General features: G+C 49.3%; 1 protein-coding gene across 13 annotated transcripts in view; it reads left to right on the top strand.

Moving 5' to 3' along the window:
- The first annotated feature begins 727 nt into the window (after positions 1 to 727).
- The window catches only part of EPB41 (erythrocyte membrane protein band 4.1), a 178,563-nt gene continuing 151,344 nt past the window's right edge, over positions 728 to 27,946 (top strand). For 2 of the 13 annotated variants that reach the window (XM_043909494.1, XM_043909499.1), the window contains exon 1: positions 728 to 869. Coding sequence is in view for 9 of the 13 variants with exons in the window: in XM_043909497.1 (XP_043765432.1) it covers positions 5,990 to 6,072 (83 nt within the window). In the remaining 4 variants the exon portion in view is untranslated. Of the gene's footprint in view, positions 870 to 5,123; positions 6,073 to 22,286; positions 22,537 to 27,946 lie in introns of those variants that run through there. The other 11 variants (XM_043909497.1, XM_043909486.1, XM_043909487.1 and 8 more) reach the window with 11 other exon arrangements.

The following is a 27,946-nucleotide window of genomic DNA, read 5'->3' on the forward strand; positions in this document are numbered from 1 at the left end:
AGGGATCTTTCCGACCCAGGGATTGAGCCTGCATCTCCTGCATCGGCAAACTGATGCTTTTACCACTGAGCCACCTGGGAGGTCCCTGGATCTCTTCGAGCACAGCTCTGAAATGCGGTGAAGAGGGGAGGGGATTTGGGCCAGTGACTATGTAAGCCCCTTCCAGCGTTGATGGGACAGACGATAAGGAGGGCAAAGTCTCTGAGTGGAAAGAGGCGAATAAAGGGAACCAGAGGCCAAGTTTACTGAAGACCACCCACTGTGCGCCAGCCCTGCGCTTGGTACTTAACATATACTGCTAATTCTCAGGAAAATATTCTTCAAGGTTTATATTTGAGGAAACAGCTTCACTCTGACACAGGTGGCACAGGTCATCCAGGTGTCCTCGCCAGGATTACTTCCCTAGTCCCCTGTGACCAAGCCCGTGTCTCCCTTCCAGCCTTAGGGGGTAGCACCACGTGGCAAATTGCATCATACTTTTGCCATATGACGTGAGACACCGCACCAGCCAATTCAGGCGCTCCCAGTTCGAGCCTCCGCAGACCCAGCGGGTCAGCAACCCTACCGGCGAGCGCTGGGCGTCCCGTCAGGCCGCACCTGCAGCCCTCGCCTCTTCCCGTTTGCGACGCTCTCTCTGCCCGGCCCAGTTCCTCCCCCCTTCCCCGCCTCCCTGCTGACTGGCAGTTGCCTGCACCAATCCTAAGGCACCCCGGGTCGGGGGCGGGGCCTCACGCCAGAGTTGCCCTGTCAGTGCAGGTGGAGGCCCCCGAAGGGGCAAAGTGGCAGGAACCTCTTAAAGGGCGAGAGCGGCGGAGGGCGAGAACGCGGCCCGGCCCGGCCCGGCCAGGTCCCCGCCCTGTCCAGCCAAGGTGAGCCTGGACCTCCTGGGGGACGAGCCAGGGTCCCGGGAGGGACGGGGTGAGAGACAGACGGACGCACTCCCCAAGGGCCCAGGGCGTCCCGCGGGGAGCGGGGAGAAGTCTGGTTCTCAGGGTCGGGGGTGCTATAGAGGTCCCCGGTCCCCAGTTCCGAACTGGGGGTCCAGTGGCGGGGGGGCGTCTGGGATTCCTGAAGTTCAGGGTGCGGGGAGGGGCAGGGGAGGCAGGAAGGGGGTCCGAGAGCTCGCGTCCGGAGCTGGGCGCTTGGCGCGCGGTCCCAGCCGGTTCCGGGCCTGTCTGGGGCGGGGGTCCGGGGTGAGGGGCGGACGGGCGGGTCTCTGCGGAGGGCTGCAGCCCAGGCTTCCCCCACCACCACCCCCTCAGCCCCGCCCTGTCGGCCCCGCGTGCTCCGGCGGGGCGGGCTGCAGCGCCACTGGAGCGGGCGGGAGGGCGGCGTGCGCCGGGAGCGGGCAGCCCGGTCCGGGCCCCCGCGCCCCGCTCCGGGCCTTACGTAACTGACTTTGAGTTTCCGGACTGAGGGACCCGCGAGCTGGGGCGCCGGCTCTGCCGGCCAGGGTGGCTCTGCTGTCGCCGCCCCCGCCGCACACGCTCCCTTTCCAGGCTGGGTTTAGGGGACTTCTCTCTGCCTCCCGTCGGCCGGGTCTCCCTGTCGGGCTCTGGTTCCGGCTCGCTCTCATCTCCCGGTTCCCTGTGACTCTCGTCTCCTCTGTGTGTGGCCCGGCCTCTCCCTGTCCTCCCCTCATCTACACTTTCCAACAGACCCCACCTCTGTGGGTTGGGATAGGACTTCTTTCCTCCAGCAAATTGGAGGCCAGGACGTGTCTAGACCGACCTCAGCCCAAGCTTGCCCCATGAGGGCGGGGAGGACTACCTGGTAGGATTGGGGGAGGTTACTCCGGAAGCCCACAGATTCTTCTGGGAGAGGAGCGACTGAATGTGACCCCTTAAACTCCCAGATTAGAACTGAAGGCAGCTCCCCCCGCTCCCTCCCCCCACCTTTGCTTCTGAGCCCTTTTCTCCAGGAGGAGGTTTGGGGAGAGCCTGACCTGGGTTGGGGCTTCGGGCAGCTGGAAGTCCCTGGAAGAACTGCTCAGCTGCTGAAGGATGAGGGTGGGGCCTTGGGGGGGAGGCCCAGAACACTGGCGGGAGAGCCCTAGAGGTTACTTACTGCATGCGCCCACCTTCACCCCAGTTACAAGCTGGGGACTGGCCTTGGCAGGAGGCTGGGGGTGGGGAGGGGATCAACAGGAGGCCACCAGAAGACTTTTCATTGGCCGGGGGTGGGGGTGGGGAGGGAGGTATAAGTGACAGACTCTCAGGTCTAAGGGGCACTTAGTGGGGTCACTCTCTGCCTTCAGGGTCCTTCTGAGCGCCAGAGAAACAGACACCTCGGAAATAACTCCTGCACCGCTGCTGTCCGGTGCATGTAAACAAGGTGTTAAGAGCACCGGTGAGGTGGGAGTTGTTCATTCTGACCAGGGGTGGGGAGGAGAGACTTGGCAGAGGGGGTGGGAGCTAGGGGAAGAAGGGCTTTCTGAAGCTATAGGGAGCAGAGAAGAGGGACAGAAGGGAACTTCGGGGACCCTATAGACTTTTCTTGCAGCAGAACTGGGTTTGAAGCCTGGCCCTGCTATTTTCTTGCTATGTGACCTTGCATGAGTCACTTCACCTCTCTGAGCCCCAGGTTCCTTCTTTGTCAATAATCCAGATCTTACAGGCATTAGCAGAATCAAATGAGCACTGAGTGTGCAGTGACCAGAATGGTAGCTGGTCTGGGAACAGGCCAGCGGGGGTGCATTAAGAAGGGAATGGAGTGAGGAAGCCCTGAGGTTTCCTCTGTGTATACAGGAGAGTCAGGCAGGACCTGCCAGGTCCCTGGCAATGTGGGATACGGGTGGAGTGTCTTGTGTGGGTGACACCCATCTGTTTTCTGATCAGTCCATCTCTGAACTGCCTAGACCAGGCTAGCCGCCTTCCTGAAGGCCCCAGGCACCAAGAGAAGCTCCCAGGCTGCCTCGCTCCCTAGGCCAGTGGGAATGGGGCCGTGGCAGGGCAAGGCCAGCACCCTGTTTGCAGAATGGACACTGGCCGGGAGCCTGGCTGCCTGAGCTGGGCAGGAACATCCCAGCCTGGCTGGGAAGATGCTGACACTGTAGAGGCCTCTGGAGGCCCAGAGCTCTTCTGGCTGGAGTTGGGTGCGGCTGATAGGATCTGAGACAGAGGCTGGCCAGGGTGGGAGCGAGGAAGGGAGGTGCAAGGAATGACCCCCTGGAGGGGGAGCCTGAGCAGAGCTGTGGAACCAGAGAGGAATTTCATGTGGTTATTTCCCAGACCTTCCCGGAGCACCTCCTGTGTGACTGTATGGCTCTGCTAACCAAGGGGCTGAATGTGCTGTGCTGTGCTTAGTCACTCAGTTGTGTCTGACTCTTTGCAACCCCACGGACAGTAGCCCACCAGAATCCTCATGGGGATTCTCCAGGCAAGAATACTGGAGTGGGTTGTCATGCCCTCCTCCAGGGGATCTTCCCAACCCAGGGATTGTACCCAGGTCTCCCGCATTGCAGGTGGATTCTTTTTTTTAATTTTTTTTATTAGTTGGAGGCTAATTACTTCACAACATTTCAGTGGGTTTTGTCATACATTGATATGAATCAGCCATAGATTTACACTTATTCCCCATCCCGATCCCCCCTCCCACCTCCCTCTTCACCCGATTCCTCTGGGTCTTCCCAGTGCACCAGGCCCGAGCACTTGTCTCATGCATCTGCAGGTGGATTCTTTACTGTCTGAGCCACCAGGGCCAAATAGGATACCCATGAAAGGCTCACCGCAGAGGTCATGGTGGCCTGAGACTTGTTGGGGTTTGCGGAGCAGACCTTTATGACGGTCCCCTGGGGGATGGGTCACTCAGAATTTCTCCGGGGCCTAAGATTCTGATGTTGGTTAATGGGGCAGGATTCTACTCCCTGATCGTCTCTGGGCAGTCACTTTTCTCCCCAGGGTTTCAGTTTTCTCTTTCTGTGAAGGAACGTAGAGTCTCTAAGATCTTCCAGCATTCATTACTGCAGCCCCCAGGACCTAGTTTGGGACTATCCTCACCCCACGTGAGGGGAGGGGAGAGAATGGGGATAAGGGCAAAGTTGAGTGTAATGGGCGCTCAAGTCCTGTTCTTGGCCTGTGTTCTCGAATCATAGTTAGAACTGTAGCCTCTTGAGCACTTGTGCAGGGTGCGCTATGCCAAGCCTTTCATATGCAACATTATGTATTCCTCATCATCCCAACATCCTTGTGAGGGAATAGGTATTATCCCTATTCAGGGAGGTGAATTGACTTGAGCAGATTCACATAACTAGGAAGTGACTGGGCTGGGATTCTAAGCCAGGTCTGTCTGACTCCAAAGCCCAGATTCAGCTACAAGAGGGAGACTCCACCCAGTAGGTACTGAGGCGCCCGCATTACTTAACCCTTACTTGCAGAACCTGCCTGACCCCTGCTGGGTGAGCTCACAGCTCTCAGATATTCAGGCTAGGGAGGTGGGGGACAGGCTGTGTGGGTGCCCTCTGGGCCCAATGAGCAGGGGGGAAAGGAACAGAAGGAGCAACTTGTGGGTCACGGCCTCACAGGGAACTTCTCCAAAGGGCCAGTAAGAGCTGGGCATGAAAGGCACCCTGGGGTATATGGCCAATTTGGATCTCAGTTTTTCCATCAGGAAAGCATGGGTTTGGAGTCATTGAGTGCAGACATTCCTTGGCCTGCGGGTGAGTGGCTGAAGTTGGCTGTGGGGTCAAGGGTTAGAGGAGGGGTCAGGTAGCAGTGACTGAGCCTGTGGAGGGAGAGCTTGGATCCTGGGCTGGCTGTTTGACATTTGAAAGGCTTGGCACAGAGCGCCATGCACAGTAAATGCTCAGGAGGCTGCAGTTCTAATTATGATTCGAGATTTCAGATGAAGAAGGGACTGAAGCTGGATATGTGCAAAGGCTTGTCTGGGGCTGGACAGATAGTATTGCAGAGACTGAAGGGAAAAATGGAAGGGAGAGCAAAATCCAGGCAGGTGCCAGCTGGAATCTTGGCTCAACCACTTACCTAGGTTTGGAGATGTGAAGTAAGGGCCCAAGAACCCACAGAGAAGAGTCCCATCACCTCACTGTGCTCATCTGTAAAATGGGAATAGTAATTCTGTCTTAGTCCACTTCCTGGGTTACTGGGAAGGTCAAAATGCCTCTTCGGCATTTGTGGAATCAGGTGAGAAGGTGGGGGCTAGTTATTTTTCAGTTCAATGCTGCAGTTCTGGCTGTATGTTTGTGGGGAGGGAGCATTTCTGATAACAACTCTGCAGAGATGCTTTACCCTGGGGATGCATTGGAGACCAGCCCTATTTATGTCACCAATAAATGTCACCGCTATTTATTGAGTATAATTAGTTACCATACACCAGGCACTGGGCTTAGAGCTTCACCTCTTGTGTCCTTTCATCTCTACCTTCTCAGGTGGCCTGACCCACACTAGAGGCCTCTGAAACCCATGCCTACAGCTCCCTATGGTAACAGTAGCAAACATTTCTGAAGAGTTTACTCTGTTACTGTGTGCCAAGCATTCTTCAAAATGTTTTACATATATTAACTCAGTCTTCAAAACAACCCTGGAGGTGGGTACTAATACTTTCCCCATTTTACTGAAGAATAACTGAGGTGCAGAGAAATGAAGAAATAGGCCTGGTATCACAAAGCGAGTGTGTCGTAGAGCCAGGGTATGGACCCAAGTTCTTAAGTCTCCTCCTTGAAGCGCTCATCACAATTGCAATTCAGTTTTTATAAGATTGCCTCCTCACTGACTGTAGGTTCCATGAGGGTAAGGACTGACACTTGGAACACAGTAGGTGCTCAGCTAATGTTTGTGCACAGGGATCCCGCTGCTTCCAGTGGGCTGGGCCCTGGGAGACCTCATGAGCTCAGGGTAGATTATCAGATTGCTGACCAAGAGGGTATCTGTCCCAAAGAGCCCCCGAGGCAGAGGGAGGGTTCCCCTGGGCCCATGCTCAGGCCAAAGAGGGACCCCAAAGACATGTTTGTTGGCTGTTGTGTGTCTCACTGATGTCTTTTCCTTCCATGTGCCACTGTGGCGATGGCTCCGCGGCTTCTCCCCGATGGCTGCGTGACCCCGTGGCTGCTTCTGGGTGAGTACTGGTTCTGCTAAGGAACGGCCACGTGGCTCTAAGGCCACTGGGAGGTATAAAGGGAGGCCTGGGGTGGGGGGAGGAAGAGCTGTGGGAGGGTCCTAACTCTGAAGTTAGATTACTGTCACAACCAGCTGACTTCTCGCCGGATGCCTGACATGCTGATGTGGTGATTTTGGGGTCACGTGACACAATGCAAAGGTCTCAGGGGCAGATTGGCCTGGAATGGAATCCTTATTCTGCCATGTGCAGGCTAGGTGGCTCTTTGCATCTCAGTTTCGCCTCTGTGAGGTGGGACTATTGACACCTACCTGATACAAGCATGTTTGTTGTTTTATTCGCGTGAACCCCACGAGGGCCGGGATGTTTGTTCTCCTGCTCACTGCTGTCCCCTAGCACTGAGGATAGAATGGCTCGTCGTAGATGTGCAGTGAATATTTCTGAATGAAAGCACATATAAATTCGGAATCACGGTGCACCCATCAATGTACTTTGTATTGGATTAAAAGGCTAATGCATGTGAAGTGCCCAGTGTTATAGGGGCTCAGTGAACATGAGTCCCCTCTTTGCTCCCAAGTTGGTGAATTCCTTGGGGTCAGGTCTCTGTTAAGTGAGCCCCGGGTCCTCTGAACTGAGTGTGGGGTCAAGTACCAAGCAGGCATCAGGGAGCAGAGAGAGTGGCCTAGGCCGCTAGACTCAGGGCCTCTGCTTAGGTCTGGGGAAGGAGTGGTGAAGCTTCTGGATGTCATCAGAAGGGTGGGGCTGCTTGCTGGGGAGGTCTAGGGCTGAAGGCGGGAGGGATGAGGAGGGACTCTGCCTCCCAAGACTGCCACTTTCCTAGCTATGTGACCTCGGACAAGACACAACCCCCTCTGAGTTCTGGAGACCTCATCAGAGACATGCATATCCTGACACCTGCCCGACGTGGGCAGCGGGAAGAGCTGGTGAGAAGTGCTGGGCACAGGCCCTGCTGGGTAACTGCTGGTTTCCTCCCCGCCCTGGGCTCATTCTGGGAGGGGACAAAGCAGAGGGTTCCTCTTTTTGGCTCCTTTCTCCTACTTTTAACTTCCCACCCAGGAGGAACTAGAATCTAGGAGTCAGGAGCCCCACACTCCCCAGCAGGCTGGCCAGGGTCCAGGGATAAGGGCTGGCCTCTGCCCAGTGTGGGAGTGGCTGAGTGGAGGACTCAGCTCTGCCATTTTTTTTTTTTTGTTGTGTGACTTGATTCAATAACCCACCATCTCTGGGCCTCAGTTACCTCACCTGTTAAAATAGGGTGAGTAAAACATACTTCCCTAGAAGGATTATTTAATGAGCAAATGGGTGGAGCAGGAACTATCCTCACTGTTAGTGTTTGGCCCTGGAGGCTCCAGTGGGGGAGCCTGGAGAATTGCATCCTGCCTTGGCCTGGGGATCCTGAGATTGGAGTCATCATATGTACTATTGCCGCTTATTGGAATTTTTTAATACGCTGGGCTGATTATTATATGTTATTCTAGACACATTATCTCATCTAGTCCTCCCAGTGACCCTATGAGGTAGGCATTATGGCCCCTACTTTATGGATGATGTAATTGGTGCTGAGTAAATCAAGTGAGTTACCCAGAATCACAGAGTTATTTGGGAGTGGAGTTGGGGCTCAGACCCAAGTCTGCTCACCCCACGGCCACAGCTCTTAGTGTGAAACTCACCTGCCCCATGAAGGTAGAGGCTGGGTCCGAGTCTCTTCTGTCTATCTCCATCACCTAGCACAGGGTTGGTGGGGGCTGCTGGACTTTCTGCTGCACACACACACACACACACACCCCACCCCCACCTAGTCTGGTGCTCCAAAAGTATTGAAAGGAGAGAATAGAAAGCCAAAGGTCTGACAACCATAGTAGTCGAGAGTCAGATAGACCTGGCTTTGAATCCTGAAACTGTTGCTTTCTAGTTGTGTGACCTTGGGCAAGACATTTAACCTTTTAGAATCATACTGTCCTTATCTGTAAAATGGGGATAAAGAAAGAACCTGCCTACCTCTTAAGAATTCTTATGAGGACTAAATGATGCACGTAAGGCACATGGTGAGTACTCAATGATAGCAATTATTGTTATTATAGTTATAATTATGAGTATTATTTTGGGATTACAAAAACATCCCTTTTGAGACAGTGGAGACCAGGCATGGGAGGAACCTGCCGGGGATGTGTGGGTAGTCACCAATCTAACAGGTTCTGAAAGGCGCCCACATGTGGGAAGGGAGGAGGCCTCTTGGAAGTAAGAATGTCCCTCCCTTTCCTAGCTGTCTGCTTTCACTCACGCCCACTCTACCTGGCTCCGTTCTGGGCATGGGGCACAGAGGTGAATCTATGTCATCTCTGCCCCCACCATCTCCTGCCCTGAGGATCTCAGAGTCTGGTTGGGGAGGAGGACACAGAAACTACCAACTCCACCTCTGATTGATGCAAAGTGTGACTTGCGAATATCTCTTCAGGCAAAGACCAGGAGAAAGGGCTGTCCTAGTGGAAGGAATTGCTTTGCCAAGAACAGAGCTGTGACCTGCACTTGGGGGAACACGGCTGAAGAGACAGGTTCAGGGGAGTTAGGGGACTTGACGTGGAGGCCACGGGGGCTGTTGGACAGGAAGCTGGGGAATGGGGTGGTCAGGCTTGTATTGCAGGAGGATCACTTGGTGCGGAGGACAGACAGGAGAGAAGGGGCAGGGCAACTCTCCAGGTGAGCAGTGCTGAGATATGGGGCCTGGGACTGAGCTGGGGAGGGGGGAACACGCACCATGGGTGGTTGTGAGCTCTGTCCAGGAATCAGAGCCAGAGCCTGCAGGGCGTGTCAAGGGACCCCTGTGGGCAGGCAGGAGGGGACAGAGGTGAGAGTGATGTCTTAGGTCTGGGGGTGATGGGACTCCCTGCTGGAGTCTCTGCTGAGGGACACAGCTGGGACAGGGGGTAAAAGCCCCTTGTCTGCTCCTTGCACCTTCTGCCTCAGTTCCCCCAGGGCCCATGCCCCTCCTCCTGCCTTAGGGGTCCCTTGTGGTGACTCTGGCAGGGATGAGAGCTCTTTGGGGGTGGAGGCTGGGTGGGGCTGTGAGATGCAGACAAGCCTTGGGTTCTAGCCCTGCCAGTGCCACTGATGTCTGTGTGGCCCCTGGAAGTCACCACCACCTCTCTTGCCCTGTTGTCCTCGCCTTGGAAGTGTGGATGAGAAAATCTGTTTTGGGGGCTTCCCTGGTGGTCCAGTGGTTAAGACTCTGTGCTTCCACTGCAGAGGGCATGGTTTAATCCCTGGTCGGTTGGTTGGGGAAGTTCCGCATGTTGTGAGGTGAGGCCAAAGGCAAAAAAAAAAGTGAAAAGTAATAACCTTTTTAAGAAAAGAAAACCTGTTTAGCTTGCCTCAACGTTTCAATGAGAAAATACAATCAGGGACAACAAACATCTACCGAGCGTAGACTGTGTATTAGGTTCTGTGGGTGGGGGTGGGGGGTGCACAAAGGTGATGCAGAGAGGAGGTTCCTCCCCTTTAGGAAGCAGGAAGTGACTGAGCCCAGACCAGCAGGTGGTTAACAGTGGGCATCAGGGGAAGAGAGAGCTCAGCGGGGATTTGAAGGGTGAATAAGAGCTCTCTAGGTGGGCAGCGGAGGGAACAGACTGCTAGCCTAGGGAACAGCGTGTGTGAAGGCTTGAAGCTACCCCACGTGCTCAGGTCCTAAGTACCTAGTTTGGTATGCCGGAGGAGAAAGGGAGAGGTCGGTGCTGATTTTGATGAGGCTAGACAGGGAGGCAGGCCCAGATCCCACACTTGCTACCCTTTTCATCCTGCGCCTTCGTAGCTGCTGCCCCCCTCACTGAGACTGCCAGGGCCCTTTCCCCCGCTCCTCTCCCCACCCACCCTCCCCTTCCCTCCTTGCTCCTCTCACCCCAACTCTGGTCACACCCAGCGGCTGCCTCTCTCAGGAGTCAACAAACTGGGTTCCCTGCCGACTCTGCCATGTATGGGTTGTGTGGCCTTTGGTCGTTTTGCCCTCCCTGAACCTCAGTTTCCACTTCAGTGAAATGGGGACAGTGGCCTTCCTCACAGTGAAGAGTGGAGGCTTCAATGAGGTAAGCCCCACAAATGGCCTTGTGGGGTCTGAATGTCATAGGCACCCGTCAAAGGCAGCTCTACTGAAATCATCATGATTTGGACTTCTTGGTCTCCCTGGTCCCGCCCACTGCTTCCCCTGCCTCTCCTGGCAGCCAGCGCTGGCCAACAAAGGAAGGAAAGGATTAAGAAACAGCCCCATATCTCCAGCGGGTCCTGGCCCACAGCCGAGGTTGTTCCCTCCTGTCCTTTGCCCTCCTTGGCCTCGGACCCAAGGACATGTGGTTTCAAGGCCTGGGCTCCCCCCAGCTCCCCACCCAGGAAGCCCCTCCCAGACTAGAGGCCAAAACCAGCAGCAGCCCTGAAAAAGGGACAAAAATTTTTTAAATACGTAGCTTAATTTTTTTCCCCTGCAAGCTGATAATCAGGCTCTTTTTTTTCTGGGTGATTGGGAGAGGAGCAAATGTCATGTCCTGTATCTGTGGGTGGCCCCGTAGTCTGGGTGGAACTGGAGCCCTGAGCCTCTTGGATTTTACAGCAGAGGCTGGTGACCAAGTCTCTTTTGGTACAGATGTGGGAAACTCCGATCAGAGTAGGCGGCTGATGGCACAAGCTCACGCAGCAGGAACGTCGGTCTCCGGACCTCTTTTGCACTGTCCTGTGAATGCTTGTGATGCTGGCTATCATGGCACCTCCCTGAGCCTCGGTTTCCTCTGCTGTGGGATGGGGTGACTTTACTGTGAGGACTGGCAGTAAGGTGAATAGAGCACTTAGTCCGGGGCTCAGCACAGTGAGGCCTCAATCGTAGGTTGTTGTTTGGTCACTCAGTGATACGGGATCATTGTGTGTGTGTGTGTGTGTGTGTGTGTGTGTGTGTGCACGCGCGCGCGCTCAGTTGCTCAGTCATGTCTGACTCTTGCGACCCCATGGACTGTAGTCTCTGAGGCTTCTCTGTCCATGGGATTTCTCAGGCAAGAATACTGGAGTGGATTGCCATTTCCTTATGCAGGGGATCTTCCCCACCCAGGGATCGAACCCGCATCTCCTGCGTCGGCAGGTGGATTCTTTGCCACCGAGCCACCTGGGAATTCCCAGTGGTAGGGAGCAGCTGTGATTGCTGTGAGAACTGCCGCCTCTGAGAACATCTCAGTCTAGGGACTTGGAGTGTTTGATAGTTTCTTGTTGAACAGGTGACATCCAATAGACTGGTTTCAGAGTCAGAGGCTCAGCATCTCCCCCACCACCCTCCCACCCCCCTGCTTCCCCCTTCCTGGTTGGCTGGAACACTCTAGCCTCACCCTCGGCCTGATTTTGGCCTCTGCCCCTGGCCTGTCTCTGCCCTCCAGGCACCACGCCTGCACGGCCTCTCTTCCAGGAGTCACACGAGGACAGAGTTGCCCTTCCGCAGCCTCCTCTGCTCCATCGCCACTGCAAGTGCTTGGGAAAAGCAGAGTCGGGAGGGTCTTGCGTCATCCAGGCTTTGGCTGGATTTATTACTGTGGGGACAGATGCGGGCTCAGGGGCAGAGGTGGCTTCTGAGCTCTCTGGCGCTGTCCTCAGGGAGCTAAGCGGACACTAAGACTTTCGCAGAGGCTGTGAGATAGGTCTCGAGGGGCGAACTGGGTCCAGGCCTCAAATCTGGTGGAGTGGAAGAACCAATACACTGGGGGCTGGAGGGCTGCGTCCCTTCCCCATGCCCTCTCGGAGCCTCTGTTTTCTGATTTATAAAAGGAAGGGGTTTTATGTCAGAGGTTTCTACTAACATTACAGGATTAAAAGAAGGGATTTGGGGGCCAAGAGAGAGCTCCGTTTAAATCGCAGCTTCACCACTGACCAGCCATGGGGCCCCTAGCAAGGTCTTCTCCCTCAGTTTTCTCACCTATAAAATGGGAAAAATATCAGCAGCTTCTCATGGGTACTTAAGGGCTCAACTAGATAATTCAGGTACAGTACTCCTTCCATAGCAGGCACACTGGAATAACTGTTACTGTTGTCATTGTGAGATTAGCAGAGGCAAGAAGATACAGCCAAGGCCAGTTATGGAGCAGTTCATGGAGAAGGCAGGGCTTGAGAATGTGCAGAATTCACCCATCCGTTCATCCCCTTGACACAGACGTAGTTAGATTCACACAGACAGGGCACAGAGATGAGGGCAGGGAGGCTGGAGAAAACCGGAGGCAAGCAGACCTGCCGCTCTAGCGGTGTGATGCGGTTCACTGTGTGCGTGTGTGCTCAGCCATGTCCCACTCTTTGGGACTCCATGGACTGTAGCCCGCCAGGCTCCTCTGACCATGGACTTTTCCAGGCAAGGATACTGGAGTGGGTTGCCATTTCCTATTCCAGGGGATCTTCCCAACCCAGGGATCGAATGTGCGTCCCTTGCGTCTCCTGCCTTGGCAGGTGGATCCTTTACCACTGCATGGCCTGGGAAGCCTCTGTGGGATCATTACCTCTCTTCTTTGGGTCTTGTTTCCTCAACCCTAAAGCAGCAAGACAAATGAGCGTTATCCTTACCTCTAGAGCTGTCCCAAGATGTGAGAGAGCTCAAGTACACGGCGGGTGATCAGTCTATCCGATGCCTTTTCTTTTCCATTTCTGTTAACAACTTGGAGGTTTGATCTCAGGTGGCAAGTCCTTGAATCTACCAGCCACACCGCCAACCCCAGGGCCTTTGCATCTGCTGGTCCTTCAACCTGGAACACCTACCTCAGATCCTTCCATAACTTGTTCTCGCATCTCCTTAATTTTTTTGTTTAAATGTCACCGGCTCAGTAAGGCCTTTCCTGACAACTCTGTTTAACAATGTGACATTACAACACCAACATTCCCTATCCTCCCTCCCGGCTTATTTTTCTCCACATCTCTTACCATTCTTTGACCTACAATATTTTATGGAGTATTTACTTATTGTTTGACTCCCCTCACTGGCATGTAAGCTCAGAGACGATGGTGATATTTGTCTGTCTTGTTCAGTGTCATATCTCCTGTACCTAGAAGAGTCTGTGGTACATAGCAGGTGCTCAACAAATATTTCTGGAGCGAATTTTTAAAGATTAGTTAATTTATTTTTGACTGTGCTGGGTCCTTGTTGCTGTTCACAGGCTTTCTCTAGTTGCAGCAGGCAGGGGCTAGTTGCGGTGCATGGGTTTCTCTTTGTGATGCCTTCTCTCGTTGCGGAGCATGGGGTTGAGAACACGGGCTCAGTAGCTGTGGCGCATGGGCTTCGTTGGTCTGTGGTATATGGAATCTTCCCAGATCAGGGATCGAACACCTGCGGTGGAAGGTGGACTCTCAACCACTGGCCCACCAGGGAAGTCCTTGTGGAGTGAATTAATGAATACATGAAGCTCTCTTCTCTAGCACTAATCTGAGTGTGTGTACACATGTGTGCGCGTGCACACACACACACACACACACACTAAATTAATAAATGTGTGAGTGGTCATCATTCTCTCCATTTGCCAGATAATACTTTGGTTGGGTCAATCCTGAAGCCCTTTAGCTTCTGAATTTTCTGCCAGGGCATCAGTTTCTGTTGGAGTGCCCAGATCTTTTGTTCCTGAGTCTGAGCTATGCAGAATTTCTAGTTGGGACTGTTCGGCTGTTGGGCCCACATGGTTATTATGTCATTATTGGTAATTAGCACTTAGGCCCAGAGGATTGAGCTTTTTGTTTCTCAGCAGAAATCACAGCAGACAGCTGTGCTGGCCAGTGGGGCCCCAGGCCTGGAGCGACTTCCTCTATAACCCCCCACTTCCAGCGATCGGTCCATGGCTTAGGGAGACCAAGACAGAGGTGCCCAAAGCTAAGGGCATCTGCATAACCAGTTTAATTGCTGTCTTTCCCAGGCAGTGTTCTGGAAAGTTTCTTCCCCCTTACACCCTTGGTTCTCCATGCCTGGCTTGGTTTAGAAGGGATCCCATGCCTCTGGAGGAGCTAGGTGTGGTTTCCAAAGGTCTAGCTCATAGGGGCATTTTCTTTCTTTAAAAAAATTTTTTTTTAATTTATTTTTGACTGCTCTGGGTCTTTGTTGCTACACTCAGGCTTTCTCTAGTTATGGCAAGCGGGGGCTACTCTCTAGTCTTGGCGCATGGGCTTCTCATTGCAGTGGCTTCTGTTGTTGTGGAGCACAGGTTCCAGGGCATGTGGGCTCAGTAGTTGTGGCACACGGACTTAGTTGCCCTGAAGTATGTGGGATCTTCCTGGACCAGGGATCAAACCCTTATCCCCTGCACTGGCAGGTAGATTCCTAACCACTGGACCCCCAGGGAAGTCCCATAGAGGCATTTTCTGATGCCCAGGATTCAGATATTATGGGTGAAGGAAATAACCCAGTGTTTAAGACTCAGGAGCCTGGGTTCAAGTCCCTGCTTAGCTGCTGAGTTGTTGGGTCCCTGCAGGCTTTTTGTTAACTTTTGCTGGGCTTCAGCTTTCTCATCCAGACAGAGATAAACAGATAAATACACCTACGTGGCTTCACTGGGGAAGAGAGGCAGGATAGTTGGTAAGTGGGCAAGGATAGGGTTCTAGAATCAGACATACTTGGCTTCCCCGCTATAGCCCTTCTTAGCTGTGTGAAAGTGAAAGTGGCTCAGTCATGTCCGACTCTTTGTGACCCCATGGACTATACAGTCCATGGAATTCTCCAGGCCAGAATACTGGAGTGGATAGCCTATCCCTTCTCCAGGGGATCTTCCCAACCCAGGGATCAAACCCAGGTCTCCCACATTGCACGCGAGTTCTTTACCAGCTGAGACACAAGGGAAGCCCAAGAATACTGGGAAGCCTATCCCTTCTCCAGTGGATCTTCCTGATGCAGGAGTTGAACCACCCAGGAATCGAACTGGGGTCTCCTGCATTGCAGGCGGATTCTTTTTTTTTTTTTTCCTATTTTATATATTTATTTTTATTTATTTATTTTTTTTAATTTTTTTTTTTTTAATTTTTTTTTTTTAATTTTTTTTTATTAGTTGGAGGGCAGGCGGATTCTTTATGAACTGAGCTATCAGGGAAGCTTGTGTGACACTATGCAAATTACTTCACCTCTTTGACTTTAGTTCCCAAAGCTAAAGAATGGGGTTAAAATAGTACCCACTCCATAGGGTTGTGAGAACTAAATAAGAGAATTCAGGTAAAGGATCTAGGCATACAGAGAGTGCTGTCTACACTGGTATTACTGTAATGACCATGACAGAAATGCAAACAATCTGTAAGAGCCCCAGCAATAAAGCCAGGCAGATGTGGGTTTGAATCCTGATTCTGACCCTTACTACCTGGGTGATCTTGGGGAAGTTTTTCACTTCTGAGACTCTTATTTCCTTATATGTAGAATGGGCACTATAGTCATACCTTCCTCAAGGGGCTGTTGTAAAGGTTCAGTGACATGTTGCATAAAAAGTACTTGGTACAATGGTTGGCACGTCATCCCCATTTTGCAGATAAGGAAGAAAGGGGTGGTGACTTGCCTGAACTCACATAGCATCTTAGTGGTGGAGCTAATTTTTTTAATAAGTATTAAATATATATATTTAAATTTGGCTGCACCAGGTCTTAGTTGTGGCATGCAGGATCTGTAGTTGTAGCATGTGGGATTTAATTCCCTGACCAGGGATCAAACCTGGGCCCCTTGCACTGGGAGTGTGGAGTCTTAGCCACTGGGCCAGCAGGGACGTACCAGTGGTGAAGCTTTGATTTAAACCCAGGTCTGCCTCCCTTAAAAGCCCCCGATCCTTTTACCTCTTTTTGCCGTCACCCGAATATGGGATGAGGAGGAGGATGTTTGTTCTTGGGGCTGCTGGACTCATCTGATTCATTCCACGGTCCCCAGTACCTACACATAGGAGGTGCTCAATAAATGTCTGCTGGCTGAAGAAAGGGGGACCAGTGTGCCCTCAGTTCCAGGGAGGCTTTTGCCTTGGGATTGAGAGGTTTTTTTCCCTGCTTGGTCGATAGCAGAATAAAATAAAAATATACTCAGTGCAGGTGTGGGCCTGTCATCTGAAAAACCCTTTGCACCTCCTACGTAATTGATCCTTCTTGCTACCCTGTGACATCCTGGATAAGCACTTCCCTTCAGTTGGTGTGGAAATGGGAGCCCAGAGAGGGTGTAATGGATGAATATTTGTGTCCTGTCCAAAATTCACGTTGAAGCCTTAATCCCAATGTGATGGTATTTGGAGACGGGGCCTTTGGGAGGCGATTAGGGTTAGATGAGGTCATGAGGAAGGGCCCTCATGATGAGACTAGTGTCCCTGTGAGAAGAGACACCAGCAAGCTCCCCCTCTCTCTGCCATGCTCGGGGCTGAGAAGAGGTGGCTGTCTACAAATCAGGAAGAGAGCTCTTACTGGAATCTAACCAGGGTGGCACCCTGATCTTGGACTTCAGACTCCAGAACTGTGAGAATATAAATTTCTATTGCTTTAGCCACCCAGTCTATGGCATTTTGTTAAGGCAGCCTGAGCTAAGAGAGAGGGTGAGTGACTTGCCCAGAGCACACAGTGAACACTTACTGCAGAGCTGAGGCTGGAGCTTGTTTGTAGTCATTTCTCTCTTTTTTCCCCCATGGAGAAACTTCAGTCACTGGAAGGCTTAGAAATGGAGACTAGCTGAATGCAGGACAGACAGTTCAGGAACTGTCCTGCTTCAGCAACTCTGGAGGATCTTAGGGCAAGTCAAGCCTGGCCCCCAGTCCCTGCCTGCTTCGTCATAGCTCCTCCTCTGCCCTCTCCCCAGGGAGGGTTGGGGCAGGCTGACTTTAGCAGGTTTAGAAGGGGCTCAGCTAGCTGGTGGCACTGAGCCTGTCCCATGTTTCTTGGGAAGCCCTCTGGGCCTGGAGGGTTTCCTGCCTGAGGGAGAGAGAATTAGTGGGTTAAGCTTGAGAGAGCTGGAAGCTTGGCTGGATCAGGGCCATTAGGCTCAGTCCAGCTGGTAAGAGAAGGGGGTTGGGAAGGGTCGTGGGAGGTCAGATCCTTGGGCCCCACCTTGAATGTCCCAGGGCTCCTATCAGAAGCAGCCGCAGCAGCCTTTCCCTGGGGTCTTGGGACAGACGTAGATGTTGCTCCTTCATCTAATTTCCAAAGTGCTTTCTTGAGAGTGACATGAAAGCCGGTGTAGCAGAGGACATTGGTAGAAAACAGATTTAGCTTAAGCTGTGTGACATTGGGCAAATCATCTAATGTTTCTAGACTGTAGTTTCTTTGACTGTAATTGAGGCTAACAACACTTTGCAGGGTTGCTATGAGGCTAAATGCATTAATGCATATAAAGTATTCAGTATGTGCCTGGCACATAGTAAATATCTAATAAATGTAATGGTCATTATTTTTAATAATAAGTTATTTCCCTTCCGGCTCAGACAGTCCTAGGTTTTATGGCTGTACAATTTATTGTGGCCTCCAACTTCAGAAGAGAAATGCGCTGGACTCAGAAGAAGGAAGTGAACAGAATCTGTAGTGGGGGTCAGAAAACTTGAGTTCAGGTTTTGGACTCTGCCACCTCTGTGCTGTGTGACCTCAGGCAAGCCTCTTCCAGTTTCTGGACTCCTTTTCCAAATTGTTTAAATGTAGCTTGGGCTTGCTGATCTCTGAGGGCCTATCTAGTTCAACATTTTGTGAATCTGGAGGCCTAAAGAATACCTCAGTGACTGTCCACTGGAATCTCTTTTACAATTTCAACTTCCTTCCTGTTTGACCCTTGTTTCTTGGAGTGTCTTCATAGAAGAATGGACATAACTTGCCAACTCCAATACATGTATTTTGATCATATTTACCTTTATGCACAGAGAACTCTAAAACAGAGCTTAATGCAGTTTTTGTAAGCAAAGTGCATTCTATCAAAGAGGTCAAAACATGCTGTGTTTTCAAATATGAATGAGTATTCATTTAAGATATTGTCTTTCATTGCATCTGCTGATTTCTTTTGCTTTTATCTTGAAAAAGGCTAGCACAGGCAGCCTTGTATGCTGTAATGAAAAAATATGTATACATATGTTGCAGTCAATGCATCCTAAAAAATAATCATGGGTATAATTTAGACATAAAAAGGATATTTGTATTTGATATTTGTATATTAAGAGAGAAAAATGGGAAAACAGAAAAAGAGAAAGAAGAAAAAAATGAGAAAAGAAAAAAGTAAAAAGAGAGAAAAAGGGGAAATAACCTAAATGATTAACATTTAAGTTTAATTAAATTATGGTCCATCCACTTGAGGGCACTGTGGGTGTCATAATATATTGTTAGGAGAAAAAAAAGTTGGTTCTGAAACAATACGATCCGAAACAATAAATTTTAAAAAAGCATTAGGCCGAACCATATGCAATTGCTAATAACTTATAAAATCAGCAATTTCATGTGACTTAATATATATAAACAAAAAAGTATATGACAGGAGAGGTATTAGAAGGGACATCTCTCACCAAAATATTGATGGTAGTTATTTCTGATTGATGGCTTTATGCTGATTAAAATTTTTAAATTATTTGACTTTTTTTTTTGTGAACACTGCAAGTACTACTAAAAGTAATCCCCTGGAAAGACATACCATTGTAAAAGTAGCAATTTTCCTGCCCTGTTATAGCTTGCTTGATTTATCATCTGTGTTTAAAAGTTGTAAAATGACTTAAATTCTATTACCAGGGGCCGTATGGAAAGCTCTATTCTTCATGTACTTTTGGTACCAGGGTTGGTTTTTATTCGGTAGTGACTGTCAGAACACTTTGCTGGTGGGCCCAGCTTTTCAAAGCCCTCTTCATCTCTTGCTACCCCCACAACCGACAAATGCTTTCCATGAGCCCTGTCACTGGGGCTTCAGGCCAGCTGTGTCCCTAATCCACCCACGTCCCAGATTTGGGCATGGTTCAGTCTCCAACTGTTCCCCCACCTACCCCTGCTTTCTTCCAACCTCATCTCTTCCAGGTCATCGGAGGCCCCATCTCCCCTCCCTGGTCACCACCTAATTTCACCACCTAATTTCACCCTCTTCTGTGCAGCTGGTGTTGCTTTTTTGCTGGAGCTCAGTTCGTAATGGGGAAGGATTAGGACCCTTTCATGCCGTCTTTTTTCTTTTTTTTTCCCTTAGTGCCCTTGACCGCTCAGGGGCTGAGAGGCAGCTTGCAGGGCCTGTATTCCCCAGGAAGAAACAGGAGGGGCAGTGGGGGAGGCAGCACTGGGCTCAGCTGGCAGGCGGCATAGAGGTGGCCATTAGAGACCCCGTCCTGGGGCTTGGAGCGTGGCACAGCCGCCACCCAGATGTGAGCACAGGACAGGCAGGGAGGGAGGGAGCTGGGTTTCTTCCTAGGAAATTAGCTTCAGAGATGGTGCTTGGGACCTTTTACTCAAAGGCAGCCTCTTCGGAGTGAGCGGGGACCAGATGTCTGGTTTGCAGAGGCCTCTTCTGAGAGGGCAGATGGGCACAGGAGTTAGGGTAGTTTCTCTGCCTTTGATTGGGCATGACTTTTCCTCTCACTCTCTACTATGTGTTAGGCCCAGTTATGCTCAAGGATCTGGCACTTAGCCTAACTAGTTATGGTGTGTACCTAACTAATTAACAAAAATCCCTCATGTGTGGATAGTACTTTACAGTTTACAAAGCCCCTTCATCTCCAGTCTAAGAATTAAAAGCCAGGATTAGATTTTAAATATTTTTGTAAAGATTCTAAAGCCCATGCCAACGGTTTTTGGTGTGGTGTCACATGGCAGTCTAAATTTGAGTGGTTTACATCTGCCTTATGTTTGGCTATTTTCTTCTAGTCTGAGACCCCCACTTTTTTTTTTTCAGGGTGATGATTATTAAATATTACCCACTCCAACCAAGCCTCTTTAAATAGAAGCTATTATCCTTGCCTAGCCGTTCATGGTATAGAAAATATTGGTTTTCATGAATCTGTATTTGCTGGATAACACGGTGATGGTAGTGGTGAGCTGTCTTGTGATGGATCTTCAGGATTCGTCCTTCATGGCACCAGATTTCCAGGTCTGATAGGTGAAGGGAGCCTCTGAGGCGCATAGGTGGTAGAGCTAGAGCTCCCTGAACCTGAGGACCTGAGGCAGGGACCAGAATATTCAAGCACAGGTGCTTCACCCTAGTACACAGAATGACCTTGGCCAAGTCACCTAAGCCTCAGCTTCCTTTTACATAACATGGGGATAATTCATTCACTCATTCAGCAAATATTTATTGAGTATGCACTGTTCTGGGAGATGAACAAAAAGACAAAGTCCCTGCCCTCCCAGAGCTTGTGATCTAGTGAGTCTAAACCGCAGCAATTTATTGAGAGGGACAAATAGATAAATATAAAGTAGAGAGTCAGGGAGAAGTGCCATGAAGCAAAATTAAAGCGTGGCAAGGGTGTGTTAGTGGAGGCTGTTTTAGATAGGGTAGTCAGGTGATCCTAAAGGGTCTCATGTTGTTTCAAACAGATAACCATGTAAAGTGCTCAGCTCAGTGCTGACAATTCAGTGCTTACCAAATATATTATTGTTAGGTCAGCGAGCCCCACACCTCTCAGTCCATATTTTAGTCTCCAAATAGCAGGAATAATTAACACTGAGGTAGATCTTACTGTGAGCTAAGCCCTTTACATATTTTAACTCATTTAATTTTTACAGTAACTCTTTGAGGTAGGTAGGAGTTTGTTACTGTCCCCTTTTATGGGTTGGAAACAAGCACAGAGTAGGCCAAACAATCAGGGAGACTAAAAATTGAACTCAGGTAGTCTGTTTCTGGGAGAAGGCAATGGCAACCCCACTCCAGTACTCTTGCCTGGAAAATCCCATGGATGGAGAAGCCTGGTGGGTTGTAGTCCATGGGGTCCCTACCAGTTGGACACGACTGAGCGACTTCACTTTCACTTTTCACTTTCATGCATTGGAGAAGGAAATGGCAACCCACTCCAGTGTTCTTGCCTGGAGAATCCCAGGGACGGGGGAGCCTGGTGGGCTGCCGTCCCTGGGGTCGCACAGAGTCGGACATGACTGAAGTGACTTAGCAGCAGCAGCAGCAGAAGTCTGAGCTTCCCTGGTGGTTCAGATGGTAAAGCGTCTGCCTGCAATGCGGAAGACCCAGGTTCAATCCCTGGGTTGGGAAGAGCTCCTGGAGAAGGAAATGGCAACCCACGTCTGTTTCTAGAGGCCAAGCTGAGTTGTGAGGGGTCTAGGATTAGATACAAGGAGACAGCCTAGCTGGCATATACAGGCTCCCATGTCAGATTGCCTGACTTCTTATCCTGGCAGGTCTAAGACTCTCTGCTTGGGTTTCTTCATCTCTAAAATGGGAACACCAGAACTATCTTACCTTATAGGGACCATGCTTAAAACTGAGCCTTCTTTCTGCTCGCTGGTTTAGACCCCAGCCTGGCAGGGAGTGTGGAAGGTTCAAGTGGCCTCTGAAGCTAATGAAAGGAAATAACGGGCACATCAGGCAATTGTGAGAGCTATTCTAAGCTCAGCTGGAGACCAGATTTCCAAAGCTAAGTTCTCACGACTTTGAGGGTGCCACAGTAGAATTAGGAGACCCGTAAATGCAGAAGACAGCTAAAATCTTGGCGGGGCCGCAATACTCAGCATCCATTTCAGGTCTTACACAGCTGCCAGGAGAGGTCAAGTCTCATCGAATGTCAGGGTTGGAATGGCGCCTAGAGATGTCAAGTTAGTAGATGGGGAAACGGAGGCCCGGGAAAACTGAATGACTTACCTAAGGTCAGTAGGTGCATTTGGGGGACAGCCAGCGAGCGTGGTTAGCTTGGGAGCAACTTCCAAATCTCAGACCCTTATGGAGGGGTGGGGAGAGGCGAGGGGAAAGGGCGTCACGTTCGTCCAGGGCACTAGCTACTCTGTTCCCCACGTGGGTAGCGCGGGGCCCCCTGGAACTTAAGGACCTGAGAGAGGGTTCGACCTGCGCTTGCGCACACGCGGCTAGCCCCTGGCCTTTTCCCCTTCTTTTCCCTTCCGCTCCCCTCTCTCTACCGGCCTAGGGGAGGGCGGGGGGAAACGTGAGGAGCGAGAACTCGGCCTTAGCCAATGGGCTGGCGGGCCGCGGGCCCGGCCCCCTCCTTCCCTCCGGCGCCGTCCAATAGAAATTTACTACAATGTTGTGGCGAGCAGAGAGGGAGGGGCTCGCGGGGCGGGCTGGCTGCGGGCCGGGCCAGCCCTCGCCTCGCGGAGGGAAGGCGGGAGGGCGCGCGCCGGGGCCGCCCGCTCGCTCCCTTTGCTCGTTCGCTCGTTCCCTCCCTCCGGCCGGCGGGTTAGTCAGTCAGTCAGTCAGTCCGCCTGCAGCCCGTGGGGCCAGCGAGCCGCAGAGGCCCGAGCCTCGGACGCCGGCGCCTTCTCCTGCCATTGTTCGTCTGGCGGCTGCGGCGGCGGGCGCGAGAAGCCCGGGCCCCAGAACCACCGGTGAGGCTAGGCTGTGGCGGCGCGCGAGCGGAGCTGGGGTGGCGGGGTGGGGGGCGCGCGGAGCTGTCCCCGAGGGGACGGTCCTGGAGGCCGCGGCGGCGCCGCCGCCTCTTTGTCTCCAGCCCCTCCGCAGGCCCGGGCCGGGGGCGCGGGCTGCACGGCCTCAGCAAAGCCCTCTCTGCAAGCCGGCGGCCGAAGGGCTTGGAGCTGGGACGCGGTCGGTCTGAGGGGGAAATAAGGCCGGGGTGGCGCTGGGGGGGAGCGTTTAAAAGTTAGGCTCCGGGTGCATTTTTGACGAGGGGGCGATCGGTACCGTCTGGCCAGGCAGTCATGGTACAGTGGGCAGGAGCCCTGGAAGGAAAGCAGGTGGGGGGGCGAGTTGCAGGTTTCGGGTGGCGAAGGTGTGGGGTGCAGCCGCAGAGCGGTTTCTCGGTGACGAGGTAGCTGGGCGGTCTGAAGTCAGGCTCAGTTGTGAGGGGTGGAGGGAGCCTGCAAGGACTTGAAGGCCTTCCCGCCACAGACACCCACATCATTAAAAAAAAAAAAAAAAGGAAAAAATCCGCCCCTCGTCCCCCGCAACCCCAGGTCTCTATGCTCTCCCACTGAGTCTTCCCGAGTCCCAGAGACCAAGGGGTTAAATCGATGCTCTCAGCTTCGTGACCTCCTTTTTCAGTTTGTGCATCTGTCGGCTTGGACGTATTTCCTCCTGCTCGCTGGGCTGCCTTTACCTGTGGAGCGGGTAGGATCTAGGCTCGTCCACCGAGATGTATCGCCAGGCTGTTATTCCTGGTGGGGGTTTGCCAAAACAGGTTTGTTCTTCCCGGGAACCGGCGTTCTCTTGAGAGTGAAAGTGATCTCACGTGAAACAAATTGCCGAGGGATTGATTTCTGGCCACAAGAATAGGGACTCTCATCCTGTTTTTTTCCTCTAACTGTACCCAACCGTAAATAACTAGTCTGTGGAGACTTGTCGTTTTTTGGCATGTATTGCTGATTAGGAGTTAGTTTTTTTCTTTTTAAGAGATGCCGAGCTTTTTTTTTTTTTTTAGTAGTCTGTGTGATTTCACAGCTGCTATTATGTTCTGCTTTTAGGGAAGGTTGGAAGAATGGTAATGTCTTCTGTCTTGGATATTATTATAGTGAATTTATACTCTCTGGAGGGTGTGTACTGTACCCAATGCTGTTAATCATTACTGTTTTCTGTATTCTCAGTCTTGACAATATTTTTGATCCTTTAAATAAAATATATACATCTTTATATAATTCTCATCTCAGTTTTGTTATGTAGCCTTAACTCTTAACTTTTTAGGGAAACTTGACTACTCTTCATTTTCCTTTTCTGTAAGTTGGAAACATAATAAGTTCTTTGCCAGCTGACCAGTTTTGGTTATATAAAATAGTTTCTTGAGGTGTTATTAATATAATCCATATGGAGTACATAACAATATATGGCACTCAGTAAGCTCTCAATAAATGACAGATTAAAAAGTGAATATAAACACTGAGCATCACATTGCCTTGGTATCAAGGTGCTAATTCAGAATGCATTCTACAGCAAGGTTATAATTATGGTAAAGATAAGCATTATTTATATCCCTGGGGAAACTGAAGTATGGTATATCTTTGGTACTATTAAAAGTGAACTTAGCTGTAGCACGATAACCTTCTGATTCCTCTTTCTTCTAGAACAAAACTATACTTTTTCCCCCTTGTATAATTGAATTCAGGCTTAGAAATATCAATAAATGATCTGACTCTTTAGACCTCACCAAAATTCTCCCAACATTTATACCAGTGTTTTATAACCAAATGTCTTTTAGGTAAGTCCGTGCATAGAGTGGCCCCAGTCTACCTTCCTACATTCTCTTTATTACTTGTATTTTCTAGTCAAAAAGAACTAACTACTCAGTAATAACCCATGCTTTCTTATTTGTACCTTTGGCCATGAACTTCCATCTGTGCTTGTCATTTATCAGTATATTCCTTCTGTTTTCAGTTCTCTTTAAGAATGTTCCATATTAATAATTTGAAGTGAGGGGGGAATGTCCCTTTGTGAAAGGAACTTGATGGAACTTTTTGTTTTGTTTTGAGTTTTCTTTGAGCTTCATTAATATGGCCAGCTGGTTGAATTTGAAGTGGTGTTTTTTAAAAGGATTAGGTCCTAAATGCCCCATCAGTATGTACAACCCTTCGTGGTAGAAGATGGCTGATGGTAGATTAAGAAAACCTCTTAGGGTTCCATTCTGCTCAGAGCTAAGAACTCCGCCAATTGACCAGTTGGACACTTGAAAACTCTCAGCAAACAGATTAAACTAATAGAAGAAAGTTTTATCTCTTAGGTGGGTTTCTCTACATCTCTTCCGTTTCTCGGTGGTCTAAGAGCTGACATTGCCTTAATGTTTGTTAAACACACAAATAATATTTGTTGTATCGAAGTGGTAGATATGGTAAACAAGCCTATATTTTAAAGTAGGCCTGCATGCGTGCTCAGTGGCTTCAGTTGTGTCAGACTCTTTGTGACCCCATGGAGCCCGCCAGGCTCCTCTTTCTATGGGGTTTCTCCAGAATACTAGAGTAGGTTGCTATTTCCTTCTTCTCCAGGGGACCTTCCTGACCCAGGGATTGTCTCCTGCTTTGGCAGGTGGGTTCTTTACGACTAGCGCCACCTGAGAAGCCTTTATAAAGTAGTTCAGTTCAGTGGCTCAGTCGTGTCTGACTTTTTGTGACCCCATGGACCACAGCATGCCAGGCCTCCCTGTCTATCAGCAACTCCCAGAGTTTACTCAAACTCATGTCCATTGAGTCGGTGATGCTATCCAACCATCTCATCCTCTGTTGTCCCCTTCTCCTCCTGCCTTCAATCTTTGGCAGCATCAGAGTCTTTTCAAATGAGTCAGTTCTTTGCATCAGGTGGCCAAAGTATTGGAGTTTCAGTTTCAACGTCAGTCCTTCCAATGAATATTCAGGACTGATTTCCTTTAGAATGGACTGTTTGGATCTCCTTGCAGTCCAAGGGACTTATAAAGTAGGCTTATCATCAATATAATATATAAAATAATGTAATATGATAATTTATATATTAACAGAATAGCACACAAATCTTCCCCCTTTCATTTTAAAGGTACTTGTATCTTCTTTCTTTTTCTTTTTAGAAACATTTCTAAGCTAATATCTAAATTAACAAATGATTTTAAATGATTCTTGTCTCTAAAAAAAAATAGTTGTGGCATTTTGTTGAGATATGACCCATGTATTTTTCCTGTTTTTCTCTTTTGTCAGGTTTACACCTCACATTAAGAATTCAGCAGTGTGTTGTTTTGTATGCAGCTTAACATTTTTGGAAATTACAGAGCCAGCCTTCCATTTCATTCCTTAGTTTATGGACTTAATTTTAAAGAGATTCATTTTATGGGAGATAGTGTACTTACAGTGCTGTTTGGTTTCCTAAAAACAGCTTCAAAGTTAAGCTTGTCAGAAGAGTTCCCTACAAGTCACAGGATTCTTGAATTCTCTGTAGGTACTTTGATATGCTCATCAGTAGACTGTGATTTAAAATAAGTCTGTGATTTGTGACGAGAGTGATAGGGCTTGCTTATATTGCTTTCTGAATGTCCAAATCTAATTTAATATTGGTGATCCGATTTTATAACTTGGGAATATTGGTAGCTATCAGGGGCTGAATGTGGTTCTGAAATCAAGAGGTACATATGTTAGATCACAATCTGTTTCCTTATTATCTAAGAAGGTCAAAGCAAATGCTACCAGTGTATTTTTCCAAGAGTCCCATCAAATTCGTGATTGGTCACATGCCTATTCAGATACAGATTCATTGCTACCTCTAAAGGATTTTTTATTTTTCACCTACTGCTTAAGCATAGAATCATCTAATTTTATTTGTGAGCTAAATAAGAAGAATTCTAGCAACTTTTTTTCTTATGAACAACTTTGCTTTCTTTCTCTGAATAAAGCCCCCAAAGATTAAATTTTTAAAAACTTTTAAAAGGCCCTCTGAATTGATAAGTTACAAGTCTTATTTACGTAGAGAATCTAGAATTACTGAAAGGTAATTGGTTCATTGTGTTTGTAATAGCTTTTAGTTAGAGAAGAGCCAGATTCTGAATAGATATGTTAATTTTTGTTGTTTAAATTTGTTGGTACGTCACTGGCGACTTACTTTGTGTCCTTTTTATGAGTGGGTTCATAATGTGCACAGTAAAATGCACTGTAACAATCTACCTGGTATACACACTGAATTAGGTTAGTATTTTGATTTACTATGCTGTTTTTTGATTTACTATGCTGTTATTTAATGAATACACAGACAAAGATAAAAGAGGTATAGCAGTGAACACTATTCAGAAATTGGAGGTGTTGGAAAAGAGAACTTTGATGTTTTGAGTACTGGTCTTAGAATTAACTTCCTGACACTACTTCAAATGTTGGTTTTAGGGAAGTTATAGTGGGAAAATCTGACTATATGATAAAAGTCTGTTTACACTTATTTTTTGCTAATTATTTTTATTTAAGTGGGATTGTACCCACCTTGAAGTATTTGAAAATAAATTGACTACTTTTTGAACTTTAAAGAAAAGCAACATTCCATGGTTGTGGCCAGTACAATTCAAGGAATGACTTGGAGAGACTTTAATATACCCTACCTCCTCATTTTCATCAGTTTCCCCCAAGTCACCCTAAGTAAATATGCCCCCCTAAAAAAGTCCCTTCCAAAGAGAAATTCCAGAGCCATTCTGGTATCATGTTTATTTTATTGTTTGATTCATTCTTTATTGTTTTATTATTATATTTATTAAGACCAGCCCTCATTCTGCAGGTATCTCTTGATTATCTCCAACCTAAATCCATGTGGATTAAATGGTGATTTGTGTACTGAATTGTCGTTCTCTTCCTTCCATGGTTGAGGGCTCTTTGGGTCATTTCCTCCCAATTAATCTAGGCTGTCTTCTTTCTCAACTCTCAGGGCAATGTCTACTTATAGAAATTAACGTTGTTTCTGAACTATGTGGAGTAGAGCTTGGATAGAGTTAGTGTAATCTTGGCAGAGTGGGGAGGAAGAGGCAAGATTATCTGATAAAATAGAAACTATGATGAAATATAATGATAAAATTGGAAGAAGCAACAGATGCTCTATTAATATTACCTAATTCTGTTCCATCTACATTCAATGTATGTCCATAATTCTGCATTGTAGTTGATCCTTAATGCAGGGCTTAGGGGTGCTAATGTTCTGCATAGTTGGAAATCCATGTGTAACTTATAGTCGGACTTCTGTATGTGTGGTTCTTCCACGTATGGGATTCTGCCTCTGAGGATTCAACCAACCTTGGATGATGTAGTACTGTAGTGTTTACACATGAAAAAAATCTAAGTGAACTCACACAGTTCAAACCCC

Source organism: Cervus elaphus, chromosome 8, assembly GCF_910594005.1.
Source record: "Cervus elaphus chromosome 8, mCerEla1.1, whole genome shotgun sequence".
Classification (NCBI taxonomy): Eukaryota; Metazoa; Chordata; class Mammalia; order Artiodactyla; family Cervidae; genus Cervus; species Cervus elaphus.